The 26,719-nt window shown below is 40.4% G+C and overlaps 2 protein-coding genes across 4 annotated transcripts; one reads left to right on the plus strand and one right to left on the minus strand.

Annotated features, from left to right (window-relative positions):
- tbcd (tubulin folding cofactor D) lies at positions 1-26,173 on the plus strand. Of its 2 annotated transcripts, none has more exons than XM_005940307.3 (39): positions 1-633; positions 727-777; positions 863-960; positions 1,084-1,185; positions 1,299-1,445; positions 2,138-2,193; positions 3,566-3,698; positions 4,320-4,365; positions 4,861-4,993; positions 5,086-5,228; positions 5,328-5,388; positions 5,539-5,613; positions 5,718-5,812; positions 10,359-10,515; positions 14,303-14,360; positions 14,448-14,477; positions 14,828-14,913; positions 16,231-16,311; positions 16,407-16,480; positions 16,622-16,739; positions 18,223-18,283; positions 18,379-18,401; positions 18,490-18,521; positions 18,609-18,671; positions 18,755-18,831; positions 19,109-19,190; positions 19,293-19,411; positions 19,509-19,600; positions 19,943-20,083; positions 20,930-21,013; positions 21,252-21,410; positions 21,581-21,719; positions 23,597-23,718; positions 23,813-23,890; positions 23,984-24,070; positions 24,159-24,246; positions 24,949-25,058; positions 25,138-25,222; positions 25,309-26,173. In XM_005940307.3, the coding sequence occupies exons 1-39, from the start codon at positions 447-449 to the stop codon at positions 25,330-25,332; spliced, it is 3,597 nt and encodes a 1,198-aa protein (XP_005940369.1). In that variant the 5' UTR covers positions 1-446; the 3' UTR covers positions 25,333-26,173. The 2 variants fall into 2 exon arrangements, with proteins under 2 accessions (XP_005940369.1, XP_005940370.1); XM_005940308.3 differs by having other exon boundaries at positions 25,312-26,173.
- Positions 5,866-9,984, minus strand: znf750 (zinc finger protein 750). 2 transcript variants are annotated; one of them, XM_005940306.3, is made up of 3 exons: positions 9,661-9,984; positions 6,864-8,126; positions 5,866-6,757 (listed from the first exon to the last, which is right to left on the minus strand). In XM_005940306.3, the coding sequence occupies exons 2-3, from the start codon at positions 8,117-8,119 to the stop codon at positions 6,172-6,174; spliced, it is 1,842 nt and encodes a 613-aa protein (XP_005940368.1). In that variant the 5' UTR covers positions 8,120-8,126; positions 9,661-9,984; the 3' UTR covers positions 5,866-6,171. The 2 variants fall into 2 exon arrangements, with proteins under 2 accessions (XP_005940368.1, XP_042083834.1); XM_042227900.1 differs by lacking the exon at positions 9,661-9,984 and having other exon boundaries at positions 6,864-9,650.
- Positions 26,174-26,719: the final 546 nt, after the last annotated feature.

The raw sequence follows: 26,719 nt of genomic DNA on the forward strand, positions 1-26,719 counted from the left end.
CCCATTTGGATAGAAATGTTTCATCATTAGGTCAACTTCACAGCAGCCCAAATAACTGTTTAGTAAAAGGTTAGTAAACATATCCTGTATTAATACGGTCTAGAGAACACGTGACCTGGGACTTTTCTTTCCGCCCCTGTTAACCACGTGAGCCATTTCGCTTGCCGTACCGGGGCGGGGTACAACTACAACAGCTAGCTGCATCGTTATAGACATCAACAATAGTTGTGTCCAGTGAAGTTTATATAATTTTGAGAGCTGCCATATTTCGCGCGTATACTCTCTGAACCTCCTACGCATCTTATCAGTATATGTTTTAATTCAATTCACCAGTTTCCTGGAATAATTTCCACCTTTCCACTTTTATTTGTTGGCACAAATGCTAATATTAGCTAGCTAAACCTGTCATAACTTGCAACAGATACTCGTGCTAAAGGTCTGCGATAATGGCTCTATCGGAGACGGAGAATGGGTTTTCCGGTGGTGAAGGAGGAGGAGAGGCGGACGCTATTGTGCAGACTTGTGTGCTGGGCAGCTTCAGTGAGAGAGGCGAGACCACAGCCCTCATCTCCAGCCTGCCGGAGGTCCACGGAGACCTGGGGCCAAGGGAGTCTACTACAGAGAGGTTCCTAGGTGAGACGGTCACAAATAAATCAGCTTCCCCAAGATAAGCAATTTTAAGTGATTAGTTTGGAGACGTGATGGTCTGCTAATTTCTCCCTGCAGTAATAATGAACAGATATCAAGAGCAGCCTCATCTGCTGGACCCTCATCTAGGTACACTACAACAGCTAATTTACAAATAAAATCACTCAGTTTATAAAAACACTTCCTTCCTTATTTTGTTCCTTTTTTATTTTAGAATGGATGTTAAATATGATACTGGATTTTATAAGGAGTGAAAAGTCTCCACCTTCGTTGGTTCATTTGTGTTTCAAGTTCCTCTACGTAATCTGCAAGGTCAGTTTTCTCATTAAAAACCTCCTGACTGCACTGAATAAAAGCCGCAATGTGATTGCACTCACGCATGTCTTATGCAGCAGATTCACTAATCCTGCACGTTGTTTGTTTATTTCTGGTTAGGTCAGAGGCTATAAAATTTTCATGCAGCTTTTTCCTCATGAGGTGGCCGATGTCCAGCCAGTTCTGGACCTGATGTCCAGACAGGATCCCAGTGACTCTGAGGTGAGGCTTTAGTTTAAAGGGAAAAATAATAGCTTCACACTGATGCATCAGTTACATATACCTATAGGCAATAGTGTATATTGTTTTGATCTTTATTTATTTACTTGTTCCAGACTTGGGAAACTCGGTACATGTTGTTGTTATGGCTGTCTATGACCTGCCTCATACCCTTCGATCTTTCTCGTCTGGATGGCCACCTCGAGTCAGATGGTGGTAAGGCTAGAGAGCCTATCATGGATCGCATTCTAGCTATTGCCAAGGTTAGTTATACCAAAGTGATATGATGTTTTTATGTTTTGGCACAGCCATTGCCAAAGTCAAGAGTGCTGTGGCCTACTTAAAAAAGAAAATCGCATGGGGCCCACTTAGTCTTAAATTTTTAACTCAAATCAAAATAAAAAAGAAAGTGATGTGTTTCCTTGAAAAACTTATTTAAAAAACATAACAAAGGCTGTTGGTTATAGATAGCTAATGCTACTCAGTCATATGTAAAGTGCTAAGGCCAATGTGTGACCCACCTTCCACTGAGACACAAACTTCAGTACAAGAGTAGTGAAATTAGGTCAGAATAAGGAGTAAACCATCTCATATTACCAGTTTTTTATATACATAAACTAATTTTATAGAAATATTTAACTGTACATATCTGAGAGTAATTTTAAAGTGAATCTCTATTACTACAGTGCCTTTGCATCCCGTCAGGGGTCCCGGCCCACACTTTGGGAGTCGCTATGTAGTGTTGCGGCTTGATTTTTGATGATATATATGCCTTCCTGTACAAACTCATCCACCAGAGATTCCTTAACAAGAAAATCCAGCAGTGTGATATTGGCACTAGATTTAATCTTGTCATTTAAGATTTTTGTCAATTTTTTCGAATTTGCATAATACAGTATGTGTTTGTGTATTTTTAAACAGTATGAATAATCTCACTATTTTTTTCCTTCCACAGTCTTATCTAGTTGTGAGCGACAGTGCAAGAAATGCAGCATCTGTATTGGTATCAAAGTAAGTGGACAAATACCATACAGACACTTAAAGTTAAACAGTGTTTTTAGTAACATACCTGAGAGGTAAACATGCTCCAGTCCATGTTTTTAAATCTGTCGTGGAGTACACAACCTACTCCCATTGGCCACACTTTGATTGTCTTCACTAATGGTTTCACACGATTGATGAGCGGTGAATATTCGGGGGAGAAACAAAGAAAGGTGATCAGACTGTCCCAGGTGGGGGAGGGGCGTTACCGTGTAGGCTCCAGCAATAGGATAGGATAAGGATAATCTTTATTAGTCCCACACATGGGAAATTTGTTGTACCACAGCAGAAAGTGAACAGTCTAAAGTTACAGTAGCAAAAATTAAGAAAAACACTGGAGTAGGATAAGATAATAAGAATAAGATACTATATACTATAGAATAGAATAAAATACTATATATAACAGAATAAAATATGTTATCAGAAAAAGAATTGCAATTGTATACACATTGTCCTGTGTTGTCCCCTCTTGTGTGGCAGGAGACATGTTGATAAAATTTAGCTAATACTGTCTTTAGGTTGGAGTGGTGGAAGTCACCTGCTACAATAAATGCAGCCTCAGTGTGTACAGGTTGTTGTTTGCTAATGGCCGCATGGATTTCGCTCATAGCAAGCTTATCATTAGCATTAGGTGGGATATATGCACCTGCATTTGGTTGAATCTGAGCAGAGTGTAGTAATATTGTCGAGGCAATATTTCTGTCAAAGCCCTTGAGTTAAACCTGAAAGTCTGCAGTTCAACCACATGTTGATTCTTTGACTTAAAATCTTTTTTAGTGATTTACATTGTTCAAATTCTTATGGACTTTATTTTAAACTTAGTTTTTTATGATCTAATAATGTTTCCCCCTGCTGTTTAATAAATTATTTCTGGTATTTGTTCCATTAGACATCTGTGTGTTGGAGTGGAGAGTGTAGCATGCAGTATTAGATTTAAGATATGGTGTGTGTTTCAGGTGCTGCTGACATCATAGTCACTTTCAGTCTAGTGGAAACCAGGGTATTTTTCAAATGACCATAATCTTAATTATTTTACAGTGTGTTGCTTCAAAGCTAAGCTAAAAATCAGAGTTACGATGTTTTTAACTTTGCACCTTTATGTTTGTGAAAATATGTTTTTAACTGAAAACCATACAGGATCATTACTAAAGCATTTTGCCTCTGGTTACAAATATATCTCAGATTCTAAGTAAATTCGTTCTAACTAAATTCCAAAAAACAATTTAAAACTATTGATCTGTAATCAGGTCTTTAGCCAGTAGAGGGCAAGATTGCTCTTGTTATATTTAGTGTCAGCGATTTGGTCTTTCATGGTGTTGTCTTATTTTACATGACTCTGCAGGTTCGTGACTCGCCCTGATGTGAAACAGAAGCGCCTCGGAGACTTTTTGGACTGGAATCTAGCCACTATATCCCAGACCAATGATCAATCATTAAGAAACATTGTGGTGTTGGATGGTGCTCTGCAGTCTCTGGTAAACATATGCACTCACACTCAAGCCTGTATGTTGTGTGCATACTTGTCTGTGTGTGTATGTGTGTTTGAAGACAGTGTAGTCTGTGTGTATAAAAACCTGTCGAGGGGGACTTACAAGAGCTGACATGACTGGTATGCTTCACACAATAGCCTGTGTGGTTTTAGCAGGTGTGTTATGCACCTGCTGCATGTGTGGGATCTCTTGCTTCAAGTGACTTAATTCAATTTCATCTAATGATTTAAGCAAAACGTTTCTTGGTTTTTTGTTTTTTTTTAAGACAACAGAAGTTTTTTCCCATGTTACACCTTCATTGATAAGCTACGTTTAGATCACTTTGTCTAATCTAAGGTGATCTAATGGATCCCACAAGCATGCACATGAATGTTGTATAATTGGCACGTAAACTTGTATAGCATGTTTTTAAAAAGCGTCGCTTTGCACTTAATGTTTGCTAAATGAACCTGGAGCCAAGGTGTTGCTTAGGGCATTCAAAACTGGCTCTGTGCATTTAGTCTCAAGACTTCAGAACTCAAGCTTACATGTTTTTGTGGTTAATGGGAGATGCTTAAAAGTGCAGCTATGTACCAGCTGCATTAAAAAAAACAAACTATGTTACAGGCAAAGCTCTTCAAGCATGGAAAACGAGATGACCTCTTGCAGTATGGTAGGTTCCTTTTCTTTGTTCATGCACAAAGTAAGAAGCAAGACTTTGCTCTACAGCAGGGGTAGGCAACTCCAGGCCTCAAGGGCCGGTGTCCTGCAGGTTTTAGACATCACCCTGTGTCAACACACCTGAATCAAATCATTAGTTCATTCCCAGGCCTCTGGAGAACTTCAAGACATGTTGAGGAGGTAATTTAGCCATTTGAATCAGCTGTGTTGGATCAAGGACACATCTAAAACCTGCAGGACATCGGCACTCGAGGCCTGGAGTTGCCTACCTCTGCTCTACAGTCTCATTTTGGGGACAAAAATAAATAAATAAAAAGAATCACTGACATGCTGTCTCTTGTATAACTGGCATGTGATTGTTGTTTAACTAATTGTTTAATAGCTTCACTACCTGGAAAATATTTCAATCTAAGTATTAATTTCCACAAACTTTTTATATTCCTGTGTGTTCGCTCATGTAATAAATTTAATAAATAAATTTCCTCAGCTCCTGCAGTTCTACAGTGTCTGGAAAAGAAGCATCTGTCAGAGAGCAGTGAGGCCATGTTGAGGAAGCTTGGTGTCAAATTAACCCAGAGGCTCGGCCTTACCTTTTTAAAGCCCCGTTTGGCCGCTTGGAGGTCAGATTTAGTACCAGCTAGTTTTTAAAATAAGCAGAAACACAGAAATGCATTTTGTGTGTGTGCTTTTTTGTAATATGCAAAATTTTCAGGTATCAGAGAGGCAACCGATCCTTAGCAGCAAACCTTTCCATGTCCCAATCGGCTGCAGACAGTACTGGTGCGACCTCTGAAGTGGAGACAAAAGAACAGGAGGAGGACTACGACATTCCCGAGGAAGTGGAGACTGTCATTGGTAAGTTTCTGCTTCCAATTAATTTAAAATGTTTGTCCTTACAAAAGATTTAAAAATAATAATAAAATAAAAAAAGCTGATTTGCATGTTATTCTACAGAACATCTGCTATTGGGACTGAAAGATAAGGAAACAATCGTGCGCTGGTCTGCAGCAAAGGGGTAACAAACCATTTATGACACTTGAAAAACCTGAACTGTTTATAAAAACGCATCCATGTTGCTGCTTGTCTTTGGTATTTTGACATGTCAAAAGCAGATCATGAGAAAGAGTTGTTGTGTTACAGTAATCTATGTTGTTTAACCCCTCAGCATTGGGAGGGTGACTGGAAGGCTTCCCAAGGAGCTGGCAGATGAGGTGGTTGGATCAGTGCTGGACTGCTTCAGGTACATTCATGCTTGGGGCATTTCGGCTCTCTCTGTTACTTACCCCTCATAGAGGGGCAATGTTCTGCGTTTTGATATGCTTTGCATGTGTTTTGATCCTGAAGCTTCCAGGAAACAGACAACGCTTGGCATGGAGGCTGCCTGGCACTTGCTGAACTGGGTAGAAGAGGACTGCTGCTGCCTTCCAGACTGACAGATGGTAGGTGATTTACTATCTCAATACTTAATGTATGATACACAGACTACTGTAAACAACTTTTATTATTTTATTAAGCATCTTTATACATATGACATGACATTTACAGTTGTCTGCTTTACAAAATTGTTCAACTTTTAGAAAACTTGCAAAATTTGCTCATCACCTTTTCAAGTCATTTCTGAGATTTAAAAAAAAAAAAAGAACAGTGTAACATTTTACATTTTTAACCTTGTAGCAGTGCTATTGGCTAAAACAGTCAAATCTTTCAGTGCTAAATCAATACAATAAGAAGTCCATTATCAATGAGGCTTTTAGACTTTAGATCAGAGATAGTCCTTATTATAGTCAGAGTTTAGTTGTTAGCAGCAACGAGATCTCCTCCTCAGAACCCGTCCGGGCGCTTTTACTCTCTTGGGTTTATGGCATTTGTTTTCAGCCTTTCCACTGTGTGGTCTTTTGATTGCTGTTGCCTTGGCCCTGGTCGTTTGTTTGCTCTTCTCTTGATAAACAGGACTTTTAGCTTCTGTGGAATCTGTCAAGGGCTCGTCTATAGTACTGAAGTCACGTGAAGACGCTGCAGAGCTTGCAATGGCTAGCTGACAGAGTGCTAGAGCTGCAGTCTGCCTCTGGTCACAAGGCTCTTCATCCAGCTTTTCAATGGAGCTCTGCTGAAGATCTTCTAAAGTGCTTGTTGGAGAGCTGCATACAGGGCTGGTCTGAGAAGTTCTGAGGCTGAGGTTCAGGGGCGACTCATGCTCTGTTGATTTCACTGTGTCTGAGCAGCTCAGTCTGTCGACAGACTGAATTTTTTCCTTGTCTTGGTTTCTTGTTGAGAGGTTGAGGGGAGCCATATCATCTGTGCTGTCGACTTCATGACGCTCTGATGAAGTTTCAGGATGTGGATCAGAATCAGACATGAAGGAAAATCTGCTGTTCTCAGCGAATCTGAAACGGAAAGGCCAAAACCATAATGTACACAACATAACAATACAATAATAGAAACAGAAACTTTTTTAAAATTAATACATCCAAAATTTTGAATTTTGCTTACCCTCTGTCTACATGCTGAGCTGACATTTCTGCACACTCCTCTGGTCTTAAGTCATTTTTGATGGGTTGCACCACTGTAGACGTGTTTCCTAGTTGTGGGCCGATCTGTGACTCACTGATGTTGGTGTACTTCAGCGCCTCGATGTCTCGCTGGATGATGTGAGCTTGGCTGGGTCTGTCAGGGGATCCCAGAGCTGAGCTGCCCTCTTTGGGACTCAGCCTTGTTGCCTTGTCTCCACTTTGCCCATGGTGGCTCTCTGCTTGTGTAGAAGTGTGTGGGTGGTTCAGACTGGCACGTGAATGTATGTACAAGTCATAGTCTTTATGGCCAAAAGTTGGGCCATACATATCCAAAGGAATATATCTGTGTCCTGCAATTGGCATAGAAAGCTCGTGGGGTCTGTACAGAGTGTAAGGCAGAGGGTGCCCTGGGTGAAGAGGATGGCAGTACCTGTATGGGAAAGAGGGAAATGGGGAAGTGTTAGCTGGAGTCACTGGTTGTTGTACCATAGGCCTCTGGGGATCCAGAAAATCTGCATTAAAGGAAGGAGAATTTGGCTCATTCACATGGTGATTTCCTGGAAGATAGTAAGGTGGATATAGGGGCCGATCAGGCTGGAGATAAGGAGAATATTCGGGAACCAAGAGAGGCGCGAATGATTTTAAGGGAATGGATGATGAAACCGTGCTCCATGGGAAGCGTGGGTGGTTGAAAGTGGGAACAGGAGCTTGCAAGTCCTCGGTCTGCTTCACAGGTGTCTTGAAAGCTTCTGCTCCGTCACGGTTGGGTGTGACAGGTGAGAAGGCAGATGGGCGCGTCTGATCCTTTTCCTCATTGCTTTCCGTGCTCTGTGTCTCTGAAACCATATTTGGATTTGCTGCACTCTGACTGTCCTTGATGACTGGACTGTCACACCCTACATCGACCTTTTCTGTGTCATCTGTGCTCTCAGCTTTCTTCTCTTCAGCTCCCTGCTTCTCTGTGTTGTTCTGAACTGCTGGTTGGGCATTTGTTAAATCCTTAGTTTTAGGAGGGATTGCTTTTGCCATTGCCTTCATCTGTCTAGCTGTTTGCCCACTTTTCTGTGATACGAGGGAGATGGAGTTTTCACACAAGTTGTATTTCATATGGTTGAAAAGATGGGACTTTTCGTTGCAGGTGAACGGGCACTGGAAGCACTGGTACTTGAAAGGCTTGCCTGGTGGTCGGGGAATATAGTGGGGTCTTTTTGGCTTGCGTTCTTGAACAGTCTCCATCTTGATTCTGAAAGAAGAGTATAGCGTGTCATAGTTGGAGATTTAGTAATGGTTTAGATTTTACTGAAGTACCTCTATTCTAAAGTAAACATGCCAATAAATCGGCAAAAAAAACAAAACACACCCGTCTTACAAAAAAAGTCACAAATGTCAATGGACTAGGCCAGTTGCCGATGCCAGTAAATCCATCCAAATGCCCAACCCTACTCTGTACCAGATTCCCAAGCTTGCTGTCAAGTAATGAGCCTGCTCAAGTTGTTTGACTGGTTACCGTAAAAAGTGGTTGATTTTTCGGTGAGTTTTTCTTCAGCTGCTCAGCCAGAAAATCTCTAGCTGCACAAAACACCGAGCCCTCGGGCTAATGTATTTCTGCAACTTCACAGTGCTTTGGACACCAAACAGAAATATACCCAAATATGTAAAGTAGCCTACCATATGCAAAAATGTTGCCACACGTTTGCATAGATGCAGTTCTGTCCTAGTTTCGTTTTGGTTGATTGACGGCAGCCTGCAAACACCTCCACATGTTTCGCACTTTCACTCGGCAGTCGGTTTTGCGATTGCTTTGCTCATCACGCCTCTAATGTTAGAGAGTCGCTAATCCACTAGACAGTTAGACTACACACTTTCTAGCACAAACCTCGAGGGCATGTAGAGACAAGCTCGCTCCCTCTCTCGCTCTCAATCTACTAAACTCTGCGCTGTCGGCGTGGGAACCACCAGCCACCTGCTTCCCATGACTACACCTGCGGGATGAATTTATCACTTGATGAGCTCACCAGCTCAGGAGACGCATGAGTATTGGAAGTAATTGTTTAATAGTTTTTCTTGTGATACAGCGTTCACGCTAGCTGAACAATATCAGCAATTAGTAAGTCTGCAAACAAGGATGGCATCTGTAGCACTTCAGGCTTCTGAAACGAATCATCACCTAAAGCTGTAAGTTCAGTGTTGGTGGGCGGACTCAGAGGAACCTGCTTGTCATGCGCTGTTGCAAGAAGTTGCCACTCGAGTTTCTGTCCCAACTGTGGTAGCATGCAAAACCACTCCCTTCTTAAGAAGTAAAAGTCTTTCGAAAGTCTTCTTATAACAAGTCTTTATTTTCATTATAATACAGCTTTAAAAAAACAAAAACAAAAAACAAAATAAAGGATCTAAACTTACTTGTTTTTTTTAAATAAATCTGGATGGAGTGAGATCAGGTAAGTTTAGTTTTTTAAAGATGATATTCTTTAAAGAAGGCTGTCTGTCTGCTGTCTAAATAAGTATTTTAGACCTGGTTAAAAGGTTGTCTGCAGAGCTCAGATATTTACCTGTGGCTCAGTTACTGCAGCCTGAGCAGGGACTAATTAAGATCAAGAGGTAGCAGGTGCACAGTTATCCCTACCCTTAAATGCAGCCAATAAAAATGGTTAGAAACACCATTACAAATCACAGTCGGTCTTATCCATTGGCACAGAAATGCTTTGATAGAGTACTGAAAATAAGTTTAGTGTTAATAAAAGAAAGACAAAAAAAGAAAAAAACAAAACAAACCCTACCTTCTCTAGCCAAAGGGTCAGTATCTTATCCTCTTTATCCAGTGGGCTGCTCCACGCTTCACGCCGCACGGCACTTTCTGGTCAGGACACCTCCGTCGGTACGTGCTCGGAGTTCAGAGTGGGTGAACGTGTGTGTGATCATGAATGTGTTTGATATTTGTTGTGTGGTGAGTTTCTATCTCTGAGGAGTTGTCTCACCTGTGGGTGGAGCTTTCATCTAAACAGCAAGGCCCTCGGGCAACACTGATGTACCTGGTATTAGTCAAGCCTCAAGCAATGATTTACATGTGGGGGGGTTGCAATCCTTCTTCCCCTTTCTGGTTCCAACTGAACAAATAATGTATATGAAGTTTTAAATAAAGTTTAATAGCAGGCAGGCCATTTATTCTCCTATTAGTCCTTTTTATTTTCTGTTAAAACAAATGTTCTGTTATTATGAAACAGATTTATTTTGATAATCATCCTAAATAACATGCACTTACTATATTGTTCATAATCTGACCTTGAAAAGTCTTATGAACTGGTGCTAGCTTATTTTCATGTTGTATTACTCTCCTTTAATCTGGAATTGCAAAAGTCAAGCTTTGTGAAGATAAAGTAGTGATCTTTGCTTACCAAAAACATTTCATGCAGTTTGTGTAATATATATTTTGGACATTTCTGACAACTTTTCATCTCACTGCGGTGTCTGCTTGCAGTTGTGCCACTCATTATCAAGTCCCTAATCTACGAGGAAAAGAGAGGAGCGTGCAGTGTTGGTTCCAATGTGCGTGATGCTGCCTGCTACGTCTGCTGGTCTTTTGCGAGGGCTTATGAACCCAAGGAGCTCAAACCTTTTGTCACTCAGATTGCCAGGTAACCTTCCCTTATACACATGAAACACTGCTACACATAGGCAATGATGGGAATAACGGCGTTACAAGTAACGGTGTTACTTTTTTCAGTAACGAGTAATCTAACTAATTACAATTCCTATCGTTACAACGCCGTTACCGTTACTAACAAGAAAATGCGGAGCGGTCGCGTTACTATTTTTCAACAAACAGACGGTTGAAGCTGTGTTTAGCTTCCAGCACCTATAATCAGTTGCACGGAAGTAGCTGTAAGTAATCTGGACGCTACAGCTTTAAGCAGCGGCACGCTCCCACGGGCGGCAATCACTTTCTGGCCGACGATCACTTTTTTGCACAACACCTGGAGCTAAGGGGGCAAAACAATCGCATGAGTGCTGCTGTTTGACTGAGGAAGAATAAAGTAGTCGTGGTAACCCAATCACATGACCACTTAAAGATGACAAAGCAACAAGGTGATATATACCAGTTTTTAAATTGTGTTGATAGGCCACGTAAAACCAGAGTCATGATAAACAATATATACGCATTTTTCCTCAATAGTTTCATCACGTTTACGGTCTAAGGACAGCGCTAGCAAGCACTCTCTGCTTATGACCAAAAAACAAACAAACAAAAAACACCTCTTTCGAGTTGGTGGAAAAATGTCGACCAATCAAAAAATGATATGACAACCTGACATTTGGTTGTTTACGAATAGGGGGAAGTTTTAGGAGTGATGGCGAGAGAGAGAGAGCAGAAAAAAAGAGAGAGAGCCAGTTTTGAGATGTGAGAGATGTGTGACGTTTAGCGTGTTTGGAGTGTGTAGTTAATGTGTTGTCTTGTGTAGTTAGTGTGTAGTGTTGTGGATAGTTTTGTGTTGTGTGTCCGAGCAATGAGGTGACTGCTATCTGCAGGTATCAAGCTGTGATGTTCTCCTTTATAGTGGACAGAAATTATTTTTTTGGAGTGGCACAAATAATTTGTGTGGCATCTTATTGAATGCAGAACAGCTGATTGTTCTGTAAATAGTTTGAAATGTTTTTTTTTAAAAAGGGTAAAAGGTAAATGGCTGCAAATAACTTGTTGTTTGCAAAACTTGTGCATATGATTTTAAAATTGGCAATTTATATTTGCATTTAAAGTTATGAAATATGATTAAATAAACATGTTTGTGGTTGTTACAGTAAAAGACCTTTTCTACTTGGAATTTATGTTTTTTTTGTCTGATTTTAGATCAATTGCGTTAATACAGTATATCAAAATGAAAACATAACTGTAAATTCAAACACGTGAGGTTGTGCTGAAAAACAATGACACCAATCAAGGCAAAGTAAATAGTTTTTAACGGTGAAATGTAGAGGAAACATCAAAAGTAGTGAAAAATGGCTAATTATACCCTGGACCCCAGAGGGTTACATTTTTTTTTTTTTTTAGTAAGGCAATAGTTACTTTTCAAGTAATTAATTACTTTTAGAATATTGTAACTCAGTTACTTTTTTTGAAGAAGTAACTTGTAACTATAATTAATTACTTTTTCAAAGTAATTTCACTTGTTATAGAAAATGTATAACAAACCTCATTTCCCCAGAGGAAAACTATTATCGTTATTCCACTAGTAAAATGCAAAATAATTACTTGGAGAATTATCTCCAGTTTCATTAGATTTCTTCAGTACTTTGCTGCGGTTTAATATTCAAGCAAAGTTAGCATTTATCCTCCTGAGCAGTTTAAAGTTAATGCATTTAAGAATTAGAAATACCTTTCTAATTAATGCACGTGACATGTCAAGTAATCAGTCAAGTCATTTGATTGCAGCTGTTAGGAGTGACATTATCATTACAATTTGCATAGAAACTGCAAGGTGTTTTTACTGCCTCAAACCAGTTTTTCTGTGTCATATCAGTCTTGCATGTCCCCACACAGGCAACATGCATCGCCATTTGATAATGTTTTCATGTGTTCAATTTAGAATAGGCTACAAGTTTGGATTTTTATGTTGTAAAAATCAAATAGATTCAGTAAAGCTCCAATTGTCTGAGGCAGTGGGTGGGAAAAGTACTTTTTTGTTGTTGTTGTTTTTAAAGCAAATGCACAACATGGGCTTTATATGCTAAATAAAGGCTATAGTCCTTTTTTTTTTTTACATAGAACTTTTTATATTACGTTTCGGTTTTGAAATGAGATCCAGTATCTAAAGATCTGCATTCCTGGTTTGCAGGACATTGACATTTGGAGTATTATCTAGCATATCTGCTAAAGAGCACATTTTGCTCTGTTTTGGTGTTTGACTGAAAAACAGAAGGTTTATAGGTTTGGTGCAGAAAGGTTTATCTCAGTATTTTTTAACCCTGGTGCAGCATGAAGGGAAATTTATTTTAGAAAAACAAGGAACCAAAATCTGGTCTTTTCCTACAGTCCTCATCAAATTTATAAAAATGATTTTTATGTTCTGTTACCTTAGACTGCATTATCTCTATTAGACGTGCATTTCTTTCTGCATGTTTTCCCCTCGTGTTGCTGCAGCAGCCGCTATGTTAAACTGCCGGCATTTAGTTAAGACTTCATTTGCATGCAGCATGCTTATACGGGCATGGCAAGAAGTACTGAAATCTTTGTTTGTTTGTTTGTTTGTTTGTTTTTACATGAACATTAACAGACGGTACTTGCTGAGTAAAATGTTTTATATTCCTCACTTTAAAATCAGAACTAGCTCTAAAAATAAAAACCAAGATCGGGAGATTTTCCCATCTAATGAGCAACCATGCAGAGAAGTACGACATCACCCATTGACATGTGTTCAGTCTTTGTTAATAGTAACGGTTTATCTCATCCTTGAGCTCTTTTTCTTGGTGTGCATGTATGGACCTGTGGCCTGTGACTGTGCAGACCAGCTCTGCAGTGTCAGTTTGAACCCCTGCAAATTATCATCAGCAGTCGCGACAACACCCTCCCTTTCTCTAGCCTACAGGACTGCCAGGTTTCGCCTGCTGTTGTAGGTTTCGGTCGCCGTTTGGCAGCAAAGCTAAGACAAGCTGGTTCCTGCTCTATTCATCAAAGCTTGATGACATTCACAGAAAACTCACTTTTGTCAGTGGCTTGGGGGCACACTCATGCACTTGTATTCTTACTAACTTAAATAAATAAACTATATACTAATTGTAGCAGTGGTAAAAGTAATTTAGAGTAACCTTTATGTCTAGAGTTCAGCCAGGAAGTTTGTTTTCTAAACCCTCAGGGTGAGGGCAGTTAGCATAGCCAAATTGGGCAGCTGGTAAATCTCCATGCTGGGATCTTGCTGAAGCTGGGTACATGAAGGGAAAAAGGACAACAGCAGTCATTCTCAGCCTGTCACAGGTTGGCCCCCACTTAAACGTGGTGTGGGGATATTTAGGTCAGAAGGCAGTCATGCTTAATCATATTATGGTTTACCGTCTGTGCTGAGAATCTGTGGTTCACAATCACAGTTTGCAATAATGATGTAATTGAAACCTAGCATCTGACTCATCTGTGCGCTCATAAGAATCTGTACACTGTTGGTGAAGATTGAGGTTAATTTCACAGGAATGGGGCAGTCTAACATTTATATTAGTATATTTTTAATTCCATATGCATAAAAACTGTATTTAAGCGTTAACTACAGAATTTTCTAAAATTGAAGTATCCGTCAAGCAGAAAAATTATAAAAACAAAGTACAAGAAGGCTGATTCATCTTTACTTAACGCCCTGTGACAAGAAAAAGTTATTACCTTCTCCAACACGTTTGGTGGTGGTTGAATGTATTTAACACATACTTTGTGTCTTTCTGCAGTGCTTTGCTGATCACTGCTGTGTTTGATCGAAATGTTAACTGCCGCAGAGCTGCATCTGTAAGTTCTCTTTTCGACATCCCATGCTTTCCTAACTAAGACATACAGTTACAGGACAGCAGTTCATTTTGTCTCTTTTTGTCCCAGGCTGCCTTCCAGGAGAATGTCGGCAGACAGGTTTGTGACCTCAGTATTGACTACATGAACATTGTGACTAACAGAATCGCTGTGATTTGAAGCTTATTTGTTGCCAAATATCTAGCTCATGCTCAAACTTGCCTTGTTAGTGAGAACCTTTTAAGTAAAGAAATAGCCTCCCAGTATGGCTGCAGGGCACCAGCAAAAGCTTGATTTGCAAGTAGACCTCGAGCAATAACTCTGTGAGATCGTTTCTTGAATTTGGAACCTAACTGTGTGTTTTCTATCTCATAATCATGAGCTCAGTGTTTAATAATATGAGCAACCTTTAATTAATGAAATGCAGTAGAAACATCTCAGCACTTTCTTGGTTTCTTGTGTCTCAATAGGGGACATTTCCTCATGGTATTGACATCTTAACAACAGCAGACTACTATGCAGTTGGTAATCTCAACAACTGCTACCTGAACATCAGGTAAGAAACACTGCACAAATCACAGTAGCCTAAAAAATAAATGTTGTAAACAGGTAATACATTTTCTTTTCACACTGGCACAGCAGAGAATTAAATCTCAGTTTTTCCTAACATTACTGTTTATGTGTGTTGTCCCTAATTAAAAATATCTTATCTCACTATAAGTGACAAGCAAGAAAAAAATCATTCGGGCCAAAAGTGTGTGGTGTACTCTCTCTCTGGAACAGCGGTCCCCAACCTTTTTTGCGCCACGGACCGGTTTATGCCCAACAATATTGTCACGGACCGGCCTTTAAGGTGTCGCGGATAATTACAACAAAATAAAACTAGTACCGGTACCGAAAAAAAGAAGATTTATTCATAACACACGTGAAAAGACCCAGGAAAACAGAGTTAATGATAAAAACGATAACAAAATAACGCTGAAAACCGATAAAAACCCTGAAAACCATACATTTCACACCCGAGCCTCAACTCTTGCGGCCCGGTACCAAACGACTCACGGACCGGTACCGGTCCGAGGCCCGGGGGTTGGGGACTGCTGCTCTAGAAGATAGACCCTGCCTCCCACTCTAAAAAGAGAAACCTGTCCAGAAATGTCATAATCTTGGATTCTTCTTTGACTGATGACAAAATAAGATCACACTTTATTATGTCTATAAGAAAATTACACTTTTTTCCATTTTATACTATAGTAAACACTTTCCTTATTTCTTGATTAATCAGTTTCAAGACCTTTTCAGTACAGCAAACTGGTCTTTGTGTGCACTGCAGTCTTATTCAGAGTGAAATAGACAGTAAACCATGGCATGCTTCAGGGAGTGGCTACCTTGTGATTGACAAGTTGCCACAACACGAGCACACCTCATCTTTGCTATGTCAATGGGCTCCACTCTTCACTCGCTTCAAATTAACCTTTTACATAAAGTGTACAGTCCATCATCACTTCATCACATGACCTTGGGTTAAGGTAACTGAGTTGTAACGGCACCAAAAATCTTAATATTATAACCCAGTATATACACATACACATTTGATAAAGTGTATATTGAAGCCAGTGCAGAAAAACTTTAGCCTTTACAAGAATCTGCACCTTTGGCAGGAATGTGTCACCAACTTAGTAAACATTTAAGCGGTGAAAACGAATAAAGATGCTAGCCTCAGGGCATGAATGAATACAGAACGAGGAAGGAACATGGCACAGTGATAGCAGATGTGATTTAAGTGTGGCTAAATTGATGTTTGCATTCTATTGGTTACCAAAACATGCATAAAACTGTTATGTGTGTTGTTATTTTTTTATTACTTGTCTCAAAGTGTCTATATAGCAGGTTTCCCAGAGTACACCAAATCCATGATCGACCATTTAGTAGCTATGAAGATCAACCACTGGGATGGGTAAGTACTTGCATTAATGATGCTGCCAAATGTGAAAAGGACACTGTTTTGTTTTCACTTATTTATCTATTTATCTTTGTGTATGTATTTTGCAGTATGATTCGAGAGCTTGCCACTAAAGCTCTCCACAACTTGACGCCTCAAGTGCCTGATTATATGGCAGCAACAGGTAAACAATGTCACCCTACCTGTTCCTCAGTCAATGTTTGTCTTTTAGTTCAACTGCTAAATGCTTTATGAAACTGAATGAAACCTTCAATTAAAAATAAAGAGTGGAAATTTTATACTCCCCCTCCCTGCTCGGTTTCAGTTTTACCGCAGCTGTTGAAAATGGCCGTGGGTATTGATCTCCATGGCCGGCATGGAGCCATCCAGGCTTGCGGGCAGATCACACATGCTCTGTACAAAGTGGGCCTTCAAACCAACAGGTAGGCTTTATATACACAATAAAAGTAGCATTAGCTAGGGTTGGTCTAGAACTGAAACTTCTTTTTAAACCTTAATATACACGGGTTAAAAACACTTTTTAATCAGAGTAAAGCATTAAGTCAGTTAAACTTCTGGCATATTAAAGTGGTCGTTTAAGTAGCAGAGGGGGTTGTTGGTTTGATTCTCATGCTTTGGTGTTAATTAAATTAACAACAGGTGCACTAGAGGGGAAACAATGACACAACCCCCAACATAGGAATGGTTTTACAGACCACTTCTACATTTTGCTAGTTTAAGTGTCACTACTGCTAGCATGAGGCCATACCTCACTGGACCTTGCAGAGGTTTCACTGGTAGTCCTCCAGGATGGCGCATCAATATGTGCCACTGGCAAAGGATTTACTATATCACCCAGCACAGTCTCAGGAGCATGGAGGAGTTTCCAGGAGGCAGACAGTTACTGTAAGAGAGCTGGACAGGGTCGTAGAAGGTCGTTAACCCCTTAACAGGACTGATATCTGCTCCTCCTATCTGCTTGTGTAAGAAGGAAGAAAATGAGCACTACCAGAGCCCTATAAAATGACCTCCAGCAGGCCACTAGTGTGAATATCTCTGACAAAACAATGAGAAAAAGCCTTCATGAGGCTGGCCTAAGGGCCTTACAGCCTGTAGCACCCCGTGCTCGTAGCCCAATTAGCATTTGCTATAAAATACCACATTTGGCAGGACCGTGTGCTTTTCACAGATTAGAGCAGGTTCACCCTGAGCACACATGACAGACGTGAATGGATCTGGAGAAGCCAAGGAAAATATTGATTCCTGTGACATCATTCAGTATATGGTGGTGTGTCATTGATGGTTTGGGGAGACATATCTATGGAGGGATGCACAGACCTCTACAGGCTAGCCAACAGCACACTGACTGCCATTAAGTATCAGGATGAAATTCTTGGACTCATTGCCAGATCCTATACTGGCGCTTTGGGTCCTGGCATTCTCCTGGTGGACAAGAATGTCCGACCTCATGTGTCCAGGCAGTTCCTGGAGGACGATGATACCCTTGACTGGCCCCCACAATCACCTTAACTTATTCCAGTAGAGCACCTTTGGTACATTATATTTTGGTCAATCTGATGCCACCAGGTAGTACAAGATCTCAGTGATGCCCTGATTGAAATCAGGGACGAGATTCCCCCAGGACTCTATCTTTCATCTCATTAGAAGCATGCCCTGATGTTGTCAGGCATGCATGGAAGCACATCGGGCCATACAAATTTCAGTAAAATGGACTCCCTGAATGTGGCATCTTTTTGTTACTAACACATTACTGAGTCCTTATCAATATAGATAACCCATAACGATTTGGAGTGTTTTCAAAGTGTCCATGTAATTGTTTTAGCAGCGTGCTTTGACAGTGCCCTGTAAGCCTTTGGCACATTAAATGATGGCACTATTAAAATCGGGCTTGTATTTGTCCCATAGGACTGTGGTGGACATGATTTCTCCAGAATGTGTGGATGCTTTAAAGAACATTCACCAAATGGTAAGTGCATGAACTTAAAAATAGTTTCAAGATTAACTTCAAATTAAACAAACTTTGCTCTTCTTGCTCATTTAAATTTGTTGGCCCACTTTCAGCTACACGACCGAAAACAGTACAGGTATGCTGAAATAATCTGTTTAACTTTGCAGTATGGCAGATCAGTAATATATTACTCGTATTACAATTATGTTTATTTTGTTACATAGGGGCTTTGGTGGAGAGCTGATGAGACCAGCAAGTAAGTTTACATTCAAAGTTGGAATTTCAAAAATAGTTGCATGACATGCTGACGATTCCTGATTGTTTGTTTTTTATTTTTTCACAGTTTGTAGTCTTATAGAAAAGCTGTCCCTGTCCAAAATGCCTTTCAAGAACGACCCCATCATTAGTAAGGAAGTTCTTTACAGCACTGAGGTTTTGCTTTTCTTTTTTTTTCCAACATCACAGCTAACAGTATGTATTATGTTACAGCTGGCTGGCAGTGGATTATAGACGACACCATAAAGACTCTTCATCTTGTTTCTAGTGGAGCAAAGGATGGCATTATGGTAAGCTTAATGCCTTTTCATTCTTCTCTAATGTTGAGGTCATTCCAGGAACCAGTGAGAATGATGATGCTCATTTTTATACGTCAGTTATATCTGTTTATTGTAACCAATCAATAGAGCAAAACACAGGTATCTGTAGTATAAGGTAAAGTGGTTGCTCCACCTCCACTATTTTGGTCATTTTCAAAGCTGTGGAATCAAATACTGTCACCATTTGTTTATTTGTGGACTATTTTCTGTTTTCTACTCTCTGGCCTTCCCTTTCCTGTGTCTGCAGGCTGCACTTGTATCAGCCTTGTCTGCCTTGTGTGAGGAGTACTACCAGGCCAGTCCAGGCCAGGCTGACCCACAAATGCAAGGTAGCTTAGCTATGGTTTTCTCATTATTCTATAACCAAATATGGATTTCATCTGTATGATTTGGTTAATGTCTGAAACATGTCCGTGTCCTTACATGTTTAGATGCTCTGGTGTCTCAGTACACTGAAGGGCTTAACAACCCACAGATGCTCACTCGTTGCGGATCTGCCCTGGCCCTCGGCTGTCTGCCAAAATTTATGATCCATGGCAAATTGAAGCAGGTGTGTTTGAAGTGTGTCCACACTTTCATTTTCAAGCTGTTTTCCATCTAGCTGTCTCTGCATTTTAGGTATAAATTGGTTTGTGTGTTTGTGATAGATCATTGAAGGCCTTCGGCAGCTGTGCGCTGAAACCCAGAAGGAAGGGACTTTTACTGAGGCGAGGAGAGATGCAATCACATCAGTAGCTCAGTGAGTATTCATATGCACACGCTTATTGCCTTCTCATCTTCTATCTACATTTTTTTCTACCCTGTTGTTTCTTTGGTGTTTATTTGTGCACTGTTATGTTTGTTTGTCTGTCCTCGGCTCTTTGCCTGCTAGCTTAAACACGTGGATATGTAGACAGTGGTGCTAAAATAAACAATTGGCCGACTATACCTGCAGGACCTGAAGGGCATGTCTGGCCATTTCTCCGATAGCATCTTTCCTCAAAATTCAAATTTAATTTCTTTGCTGTGGTTTGTGTATATTTCTCGTTGTCCTTTTAAATTATGTTTTGATTTGCAAACTGTTTTTCATTTTCTCCACCAGAGTGAGTGTGAAAGCAGGCGCATGTGCTGAAGGCTCTCCGGACTCTACCCTGTGCTCTGCAAATGTAGATGAGGTGTATGGCACTCTCCTCTCCAGTATGGTCGATTACACAACCGACAGCAGAGGGGATGTCGGGGCCTGGTGAGTGAAATTGCTCCTCAAAGGCACATATGTTCTTTTAACCGCCTCGGGGAGGAAGAATTCTTCCCCATTGAGACGTCTGGTCTTCTGTCCCTCCACAAAGGGACGTGCCCATGTCACAGGTAGCTCCAGGCCACGGTTACCGACACGCCTGGAATGTCACCAGGCTTGTCACTTGTCTCCAACATGGGATGGGCTGCTTGCTTTACACTGTCTAGTAATCTTGTTATTTCCTTCTTTCTTTCTCTTGAATCGCTTTTCTTCCTTGTTTACCTGCAATCTTTTTTTTTCTTTCTTAATAACACTGAATGAAGACAGTCCTTCCCTTATTTTCATCATATATAATCAAGAATTCACAAGTTGCTTGTGTTTAAGTTTTGAATAAACACCCTGATCAGCATTTCACATAAACAAATTGTGCCCTTTAGCCATGAAACTAATTTGACTGTAAAACTGCAGAATCCTGTAAAACTGCAACAGTCTTCTGTTGTTTATGCGGCTGTAGCTCAGCAGGTAGAGCAGTTCAAATACTGACTGGAAGGTTGGTGGTTTGATCCCCTGGTTTGATCCCTTGATGAATCCATCAGAGGGTGAATGTGTGTAACATTAGATAGAAAGCACTTAAGCATAGAAAAAAAGTGATTGAATGAGTAAGAGTGAATGGGTGAATCAGGCATGTAGTATAAAGCGCTTTGAGTGCCCAGATGGAGTAGAAAACGACTATATAAGTTCCAGTCCATTTAGATTACCTTAAAAAAAAGTAATAGATTGATAGATTTAATAGAAAGTGGTGGGGTTTATTCAAGCCCATGCCATTTAAATATACTGTGTGTGTCACTTGCTCAGGGTCAGAGAGGCGGCAATGACTAGTCTGAAAGATGTGACTATGCTGGTGGCTAGCAGTGCTCCAGAAATCCTTTCAGCAGACATGTGAGTACGAATCTTTAATTATTTAAATATGTTCTGTTTTTTCTGTATGTTCTAGGCTCTCCAACTTTACTTTTACTGTTTATTGTTGTCATATAAATTATATCCAATGTTGCCTTTGAGCTTCTTGTAGTTCAAGATTTTTTTTCTTAAGTCTTGATGGCAGCAAAACTTGTATAAACACAACTGTGAGAGAATAGTGATAGTGCTCATTGTCTTTATTTCACACTAATGTATGTAGGGTGAAATGTATGATGTGCTGCCTGGCCCAGCAATCTGCCGAGAAGATTGATCGCTACAGAGCCCACGCTGGCACCATCTTCCTTCACCTCCTTCACAGCACAGATCCTGTAGTACCTCACATTCCCCACCGAGAGGAGCTGTTGGGCATTTTCCCCATGTGAGTCACTACCACAGTTAACCAGTAGCTTTAGGAGCTTTAATAATTGCTATAATTTTAACCAGCCTTTTGTGTTTGGTCGGTTTTGGCACATGCACATGCAGTTTAACAGTGTTTCGTAGATGACAGCTTTATTTGCTGATCTGTGACCCATTTGCTCTGTGTTTCAGTGAGACCACAACCACTCTGAACTGGAATGCTCCATCTCACGCTTTCAAGTATATCGCCCAGCTGCTGGGATTGTTTGAGTATCAGTACCACACTCTGCTGGGGCTCACCGTGTCTGTGGGAGGAATCACAGAGTCCACAGTAGGTGGAGAAGTTGAATATTGTCAAATCTTTACATTGTTATGTGCAGATGGGTGATAGTTTTAATCTGTAAACGTCTAAAAGGTTGGCAGTGAGGGATTTAGAGATTTTCACTTATTGAGCTGTAAAGTTTGATCACCGGTAGGAATGATTTCCTGCTTCTGTGGCTGTCCACTACCCTGAGTCTGCTCCCACAGCAAAGGGGATCGCACTGACTAACACAGACTCGAAAGACATCATCTGGTAGATGTTAAAGAACTCAGTCGTCTCAGAAAAGAGGGACAAATTTAGCACCTCTTATTGTGGGCTTTTGTGTTTTTAATGAAGTCCAGTAGATGTTTAATGATATTTGTGCGTAGAATAAAGCAGTGGCTTATTATAGAAATGTACTTTTCAGCATTAAACATCCCACAATAAGATCAACACACAATAAGATTTGTGTTGATACTCAGGTTGAGTTTAGACCAGCAGGGGGAGCTATCAGTCTGATGCACTCTGATCTCGTGTCTGACTTATAACACCTGCCTTTACGGCAGTCCATCGAGTCATTGATACCAGCTATGTTACTCATCTCCACCTGATTACGTCTTGTCTTTTTTATGGCCAAGCGTGAGTCAGACTTACCTACAGATTCAAAATGGGAACATCCCATAGGTTGTATCTGGAGTTTAGCTAATTTCCTGTCCTAATATTTTACTCAACGTCAGTCAGGAGACTCAGCTGGGGTTGATCAAGTTTCCCCCCTTCGTCTGTTATGACCTAACCTGTTAAAACCAATCACTCGGAGGAGAACTTGCACACAAAAATTGGAGCCAGTTAGGTTATTTCTTAGCTTTTAGTGTTTATAGATGTACTAAAGAAAATAAGTTTAATGCTTGTAATAGCAGCAGTGGGGCCAGTAAAGTCAAACTTGTCTTCCAGTGGTGGCCTAAATATATTCCCCAAGAGGCAATCAAGCTCTCGTCCTGGTCTTCCAGTGGTTTTTACTGCAGATACATCCTCAGAGATGAGAAGTAGTGATATGTTTGCACAGGGTTGCATTTAGGAAACTGAGCCAAGACTGCATCAATCCATGGGCCAAGAATACTGTTCTCACACCACAGGCACATATTCACACAGGCCAGAGAGACATGAAGCATCTACCAACTTTCCAGGAATTGTGTGGACGTAGATGGCCCACATGACCCTGAAAAAGAGCAGCCACACAACAGAAAAAGTTGGAGGCGTAAAACAGAAAATTAACCACTGAAACATTAAAAACTGTTATTATTATGTGTATATATGTGCATTAATGTGGATGAGATTTTCAGCCAAGAGTTTCTTAGTAACTCTGTTTATAGGGCATTGTGCAACTATATTATGTTGCTATCTTGCAAATGTCAAGATTTGACACTTTCTTCGCTGTGGTCTGATAATATCTGATGCTTTTCTTTCCCAGGCTCCTCAAGTTTGCACTCGCTCAGCAATAACTTCACAGTAATTTTAATATTATAGTCCAGGTTTCTGTTTTTTCTCAGTTTTTTTCTATTTACATTTCCTACCTTTGCCTTTGAATGACAGGAAAAGAGTCGTAACACGGCAGTGTTTTGTACTGCATGTACACGTACTCTTGGGTTGTCAATCTGTCCTGTCTTATTGAATTTATTGTCTCTTAAACACCGTGAGACACTTTTTTCCATTTGGAACAAGCATTAAACTATAGACACGGACCTTACAGTGGCCAAAACTTAGGTGTTATTATGTATGATCAGTTAAAATGATGTAGTTTTCTATACAAAAAGCTCAGACTTCATCTTCACTGTGACATCATACTGTTTTACAATAACACTTTATTTATTTTTTATATATATTTACTAGTTTCTTCTGTTTCTGTTTAGGTGCATTTCTCTTCCCAGTCTCTGTTTGACCATCTGAAATTGATTCAGAGCGATAGTGCTGCTCTGGGACAATTTGGAGAAACGTTGCTGAGGATCTTCAGAGACAATCTTCACAATGACAGGTACGTGATGATGTGAGGCTTTTTTTTATCTGTCCTGTTTTCAGTACATTACACTTGTAAAAGCTGCATATATTCTCTTTTCTTTTCCTTTTAGAGTGTCCGTTTCCTTTCTTAAGATGCTCAATCAGATTCTTGCTAACAGCTGCTTCGAAATATTCACCATGCAAGAGAAGTGAGTGCTGTGATTTTTTTTTTTTCTTTCTTTGTATTAAACTAAATGTGGATGTTTGTCAGAGCTAAACTTTTTCTGCCTGTGTTTTCTTAGTCATCCATTCTGTGTGGACCTTTTGGCCCTTTGCAAAGAATTCAAGAAGTCCAAAGACATTTCCAAGCTGCGAGCATGTATATCAGTGTAAGTCTCTGTCTCACTGATAAATGCACACATGATGCAAATCGCTAAAGCTAAATGTATGTTGACTATGCCGGTTTGTGTTTCCCAGTTTATGTGGGCTGATCCAGTTCCAAGGTGAGGTGAGAAAGAAGGTTTTGTCCCAGCTGCTGCTGCTGCTCTGCCATTCATTTCCTGTGGTAGGTTTACTTGGAGCGTGCACCGCTATCCTTGAAGCAGGATTGTTGGGTTTTTTTGATCAACAGTTTCATCCAGGTGGAAAGATCTCAACACCTAATTACTGTACATTCAGCTTTGTTTATATTTTTTGTATATTTATAGCCAGCTCTAAGGAAAACTACAGCCCCATCACGTTGTATTTTTGAGTGGACTAAAGGGGACCTATTGTGCTTTTCCTTATTTTGTCACGCTGTTACAGAGTGCAAAATTGGCTTTCAGACTTCTCTAAACACAGTTTCTAGTTTCTTCTGCTCTGAAAAGCCCTGGCAGTGAGCACATAAGCCCCACCCACCTGCTGATCAAAGCTTTTGTTTGTGAGAGGCAACCTATCAGAAGGAAGGGGCCTCAAAGCAAGAGGAGCTAAAACAGCTTTTTTTCCTCCAGACAGTGTATCAACAGAACTGCACTGAAACCAGTATTAGATATATGAATCCTTTTGAACTGTGAATCATGCAAAGCTACTCAAGTAGAGTCCAAGAACAAAAATAAATGTGAGCATAACGTGCTCGCTTTTAATGAATGGATGAATTGATATGCATGTGGCTTTGGACACATGCAGGGGGATGATTATTGTCATCAGGTCAAAACGTTCGGATCAAGCATAGCTGATTGCTGGAATAGCTCTTGACTCTTGTTCTAATTTGTATTTCTCACAACTGTAGATAAGAAAGACCACAGCCAGCCAGATGTATGAGATGCTTCTGACCTACGATGATGTTGTTGATCCAGAGGTGTTGGATGATGCCATGACTTTGCTAAGTGACACTAACTGGTAAGTAGTCATACTGGTGGCAGCTTTTAAATAAACTGACTATAAGCAGTATGTAAAACGTTGCCATGCTCCTTTCCAGGGAAAGCGACCTCGCCACAGTTCGGCCACATAGGAATCAGCTTTGCGACTGGTTAGGAGTCCCCAGGCCACAACCAGTTACAAAGGTAACCATTTAGCGTAATTATTGAGAGTTTAGAGCACAAGGCAAACAAATTGAATTGAGTTGATCCTAACTGCTGTCTTTAATCAGCAGGGCCCTGTCCAGATTTCCTGATCACTCACAGGAAATGAAGAACACCCCATGTCAGGTAGCTCTTCTAACTGCCAATAAAACACAAGGAAACAGTCGAAATACAATAAATGTATAAAAGAAATTACTTGATTTGTTGTGTTGTTATTACTAAGACACACCTGCATAAAGGTTATATCTCTATCACTTTGTGTGCGTTCTGGTTACAGCCTAATGTCACTTTGGTTTCAGTAGAGCTGTTTACTTGTAATCTGCACCTGGAATGACACAGATAGATGAAACTTAAACTGTAGTCTGCGTACACTCCAGGGGGATGTTTTCATTTAGCCATGTTGGCACACACTGTGGAATCTCACTGAGGCCTACGCAGACCTACTTTTTCTGCATCGGTGGAAGTGCCAAGGGCTAGAGGAGTCTTGGGGCCTGATAGCAGAGCCTCCCTGGTGCTCTGTGGTACAGAGCCTTTGTCATCAGAGGCTGATAGTAGCCACATTGTGTCCGACACCTTCCTTCACAAAGATAGAATTGTTGCATTATTTTCAAATTACGTGCTTCTGATTGCGAGTCACACAGTGTAGAAACTCCCTAAGCTGGTAAACACTATATTGCATTACATTTTTTTGTGCTGTGTATAATATGATTAATGTAACTAGATTTATCCTTTCTCGTGGAAACTGATCTGTATTTTGACCTGTTTAAAATGGATAGAGAAAAAAGTTTTTTTTATGATTTGCTTGGCTCCGTGTATTTCAGCAAGGCTACGTGTGCTGCCAGATCATTAGTGACATATTTTTTCCAGTTATTCTTTCACGGATGAACTCTATGATATTCTAAACAGCAGTTCCACGGCACAAAACCATGACTGGAAAAAAAAATCCCCTCGTGGTGGTTTATGTAATCGAAAATCAACATGACAAAATCAGGAAATATAACATGAAGTTTGAGGTTATTTTATATGAAAGCCATGCTTCAGCTGTTTCCATTAGCTTTATATGTTTCTTGAATCAGCAATAATGGTGCCAAAGCCGTTCAGTCACTTCGGCTCATTTATAAATAGGTCTATTAAATATGACATGATTTGTCTCATAACGAGTGAGTAATAACTTCTGAATTAGTGTCTCTGACAAGTGGCCGTGCCTCGTATCCTGCTCATTAACAAGGCCACATTCATTCTTACCCTCCACGGGCGTTGTTGAGTTTGTCTGAGTAGGCCAATATTGCCGCAGCCCATAATTCGACTTTAATTAATTCCCAGCCAGATGGAAATTCCTGTAGTTGCTAATGAAAGAAATGTTGTTTCTCTCAAGGCGGATTGACCGTAAAGAGAGCGGCTTTGCTACAGTGCTCAGGGTAGGGAGGAATGCTAATAATTCTAAAAGGCTTACAGTGCGCCGGCAGTATCCATGGTAAT

This window comes from Haplochromis burtoni, unplaced genomic scaffold (genome assembly GCF_018398535.1).
Source record: "Haplochromis burtoni strain Fernald_Lab_line unplaced genomic scaffold, NCSU_Asbu1 Contig_290, whole genome shotgun sequence".
NCBI lineage: Eukaryota > Metazoa > Chordata > Actinopteri > Cichliformes > Cichlidae > Haplochromis > Haplochromis burtoni.

Bases quoted from the DNA above. Each gene is read 5' to 3' on its own strand.
- znf750 (XM_005940306.3), bottom strand. From the start codon at position 8,119: ATGGAGACTGTTCAAGAACGCAAGCCAAAAAGACCCCACTATATTCCC. The intron at 6,758-6,863 runs GTAAGCAAAATT...TTTCCGTTTCAG, and splicing joins GCTCAGCATGTAGACAGAGG to ATTCGCTGAGAACAGCAGAT.
- tbcd (XM_005940307.3), top strand. From the start codon at position 447: ATGGCTCTATCGGAGACGGAGAATGGGTTTTCCGGTGGTGAAGGAGGA. The intron at 5,614-5,717 runs GTACATTCATGC...TTGATCCTGAAG, and splicing joins TCAGTGCTGGACTGCTTCAG to CTTCCAGGAAACAGACAACG. The intron at 25,059-25,137 runs GTAAGTAGTCAT...GCTCCTTTCCAG, and splicing joins TTGCTAAGTGACACTAACTG to GGAAAGCGACCTCGCCACAG.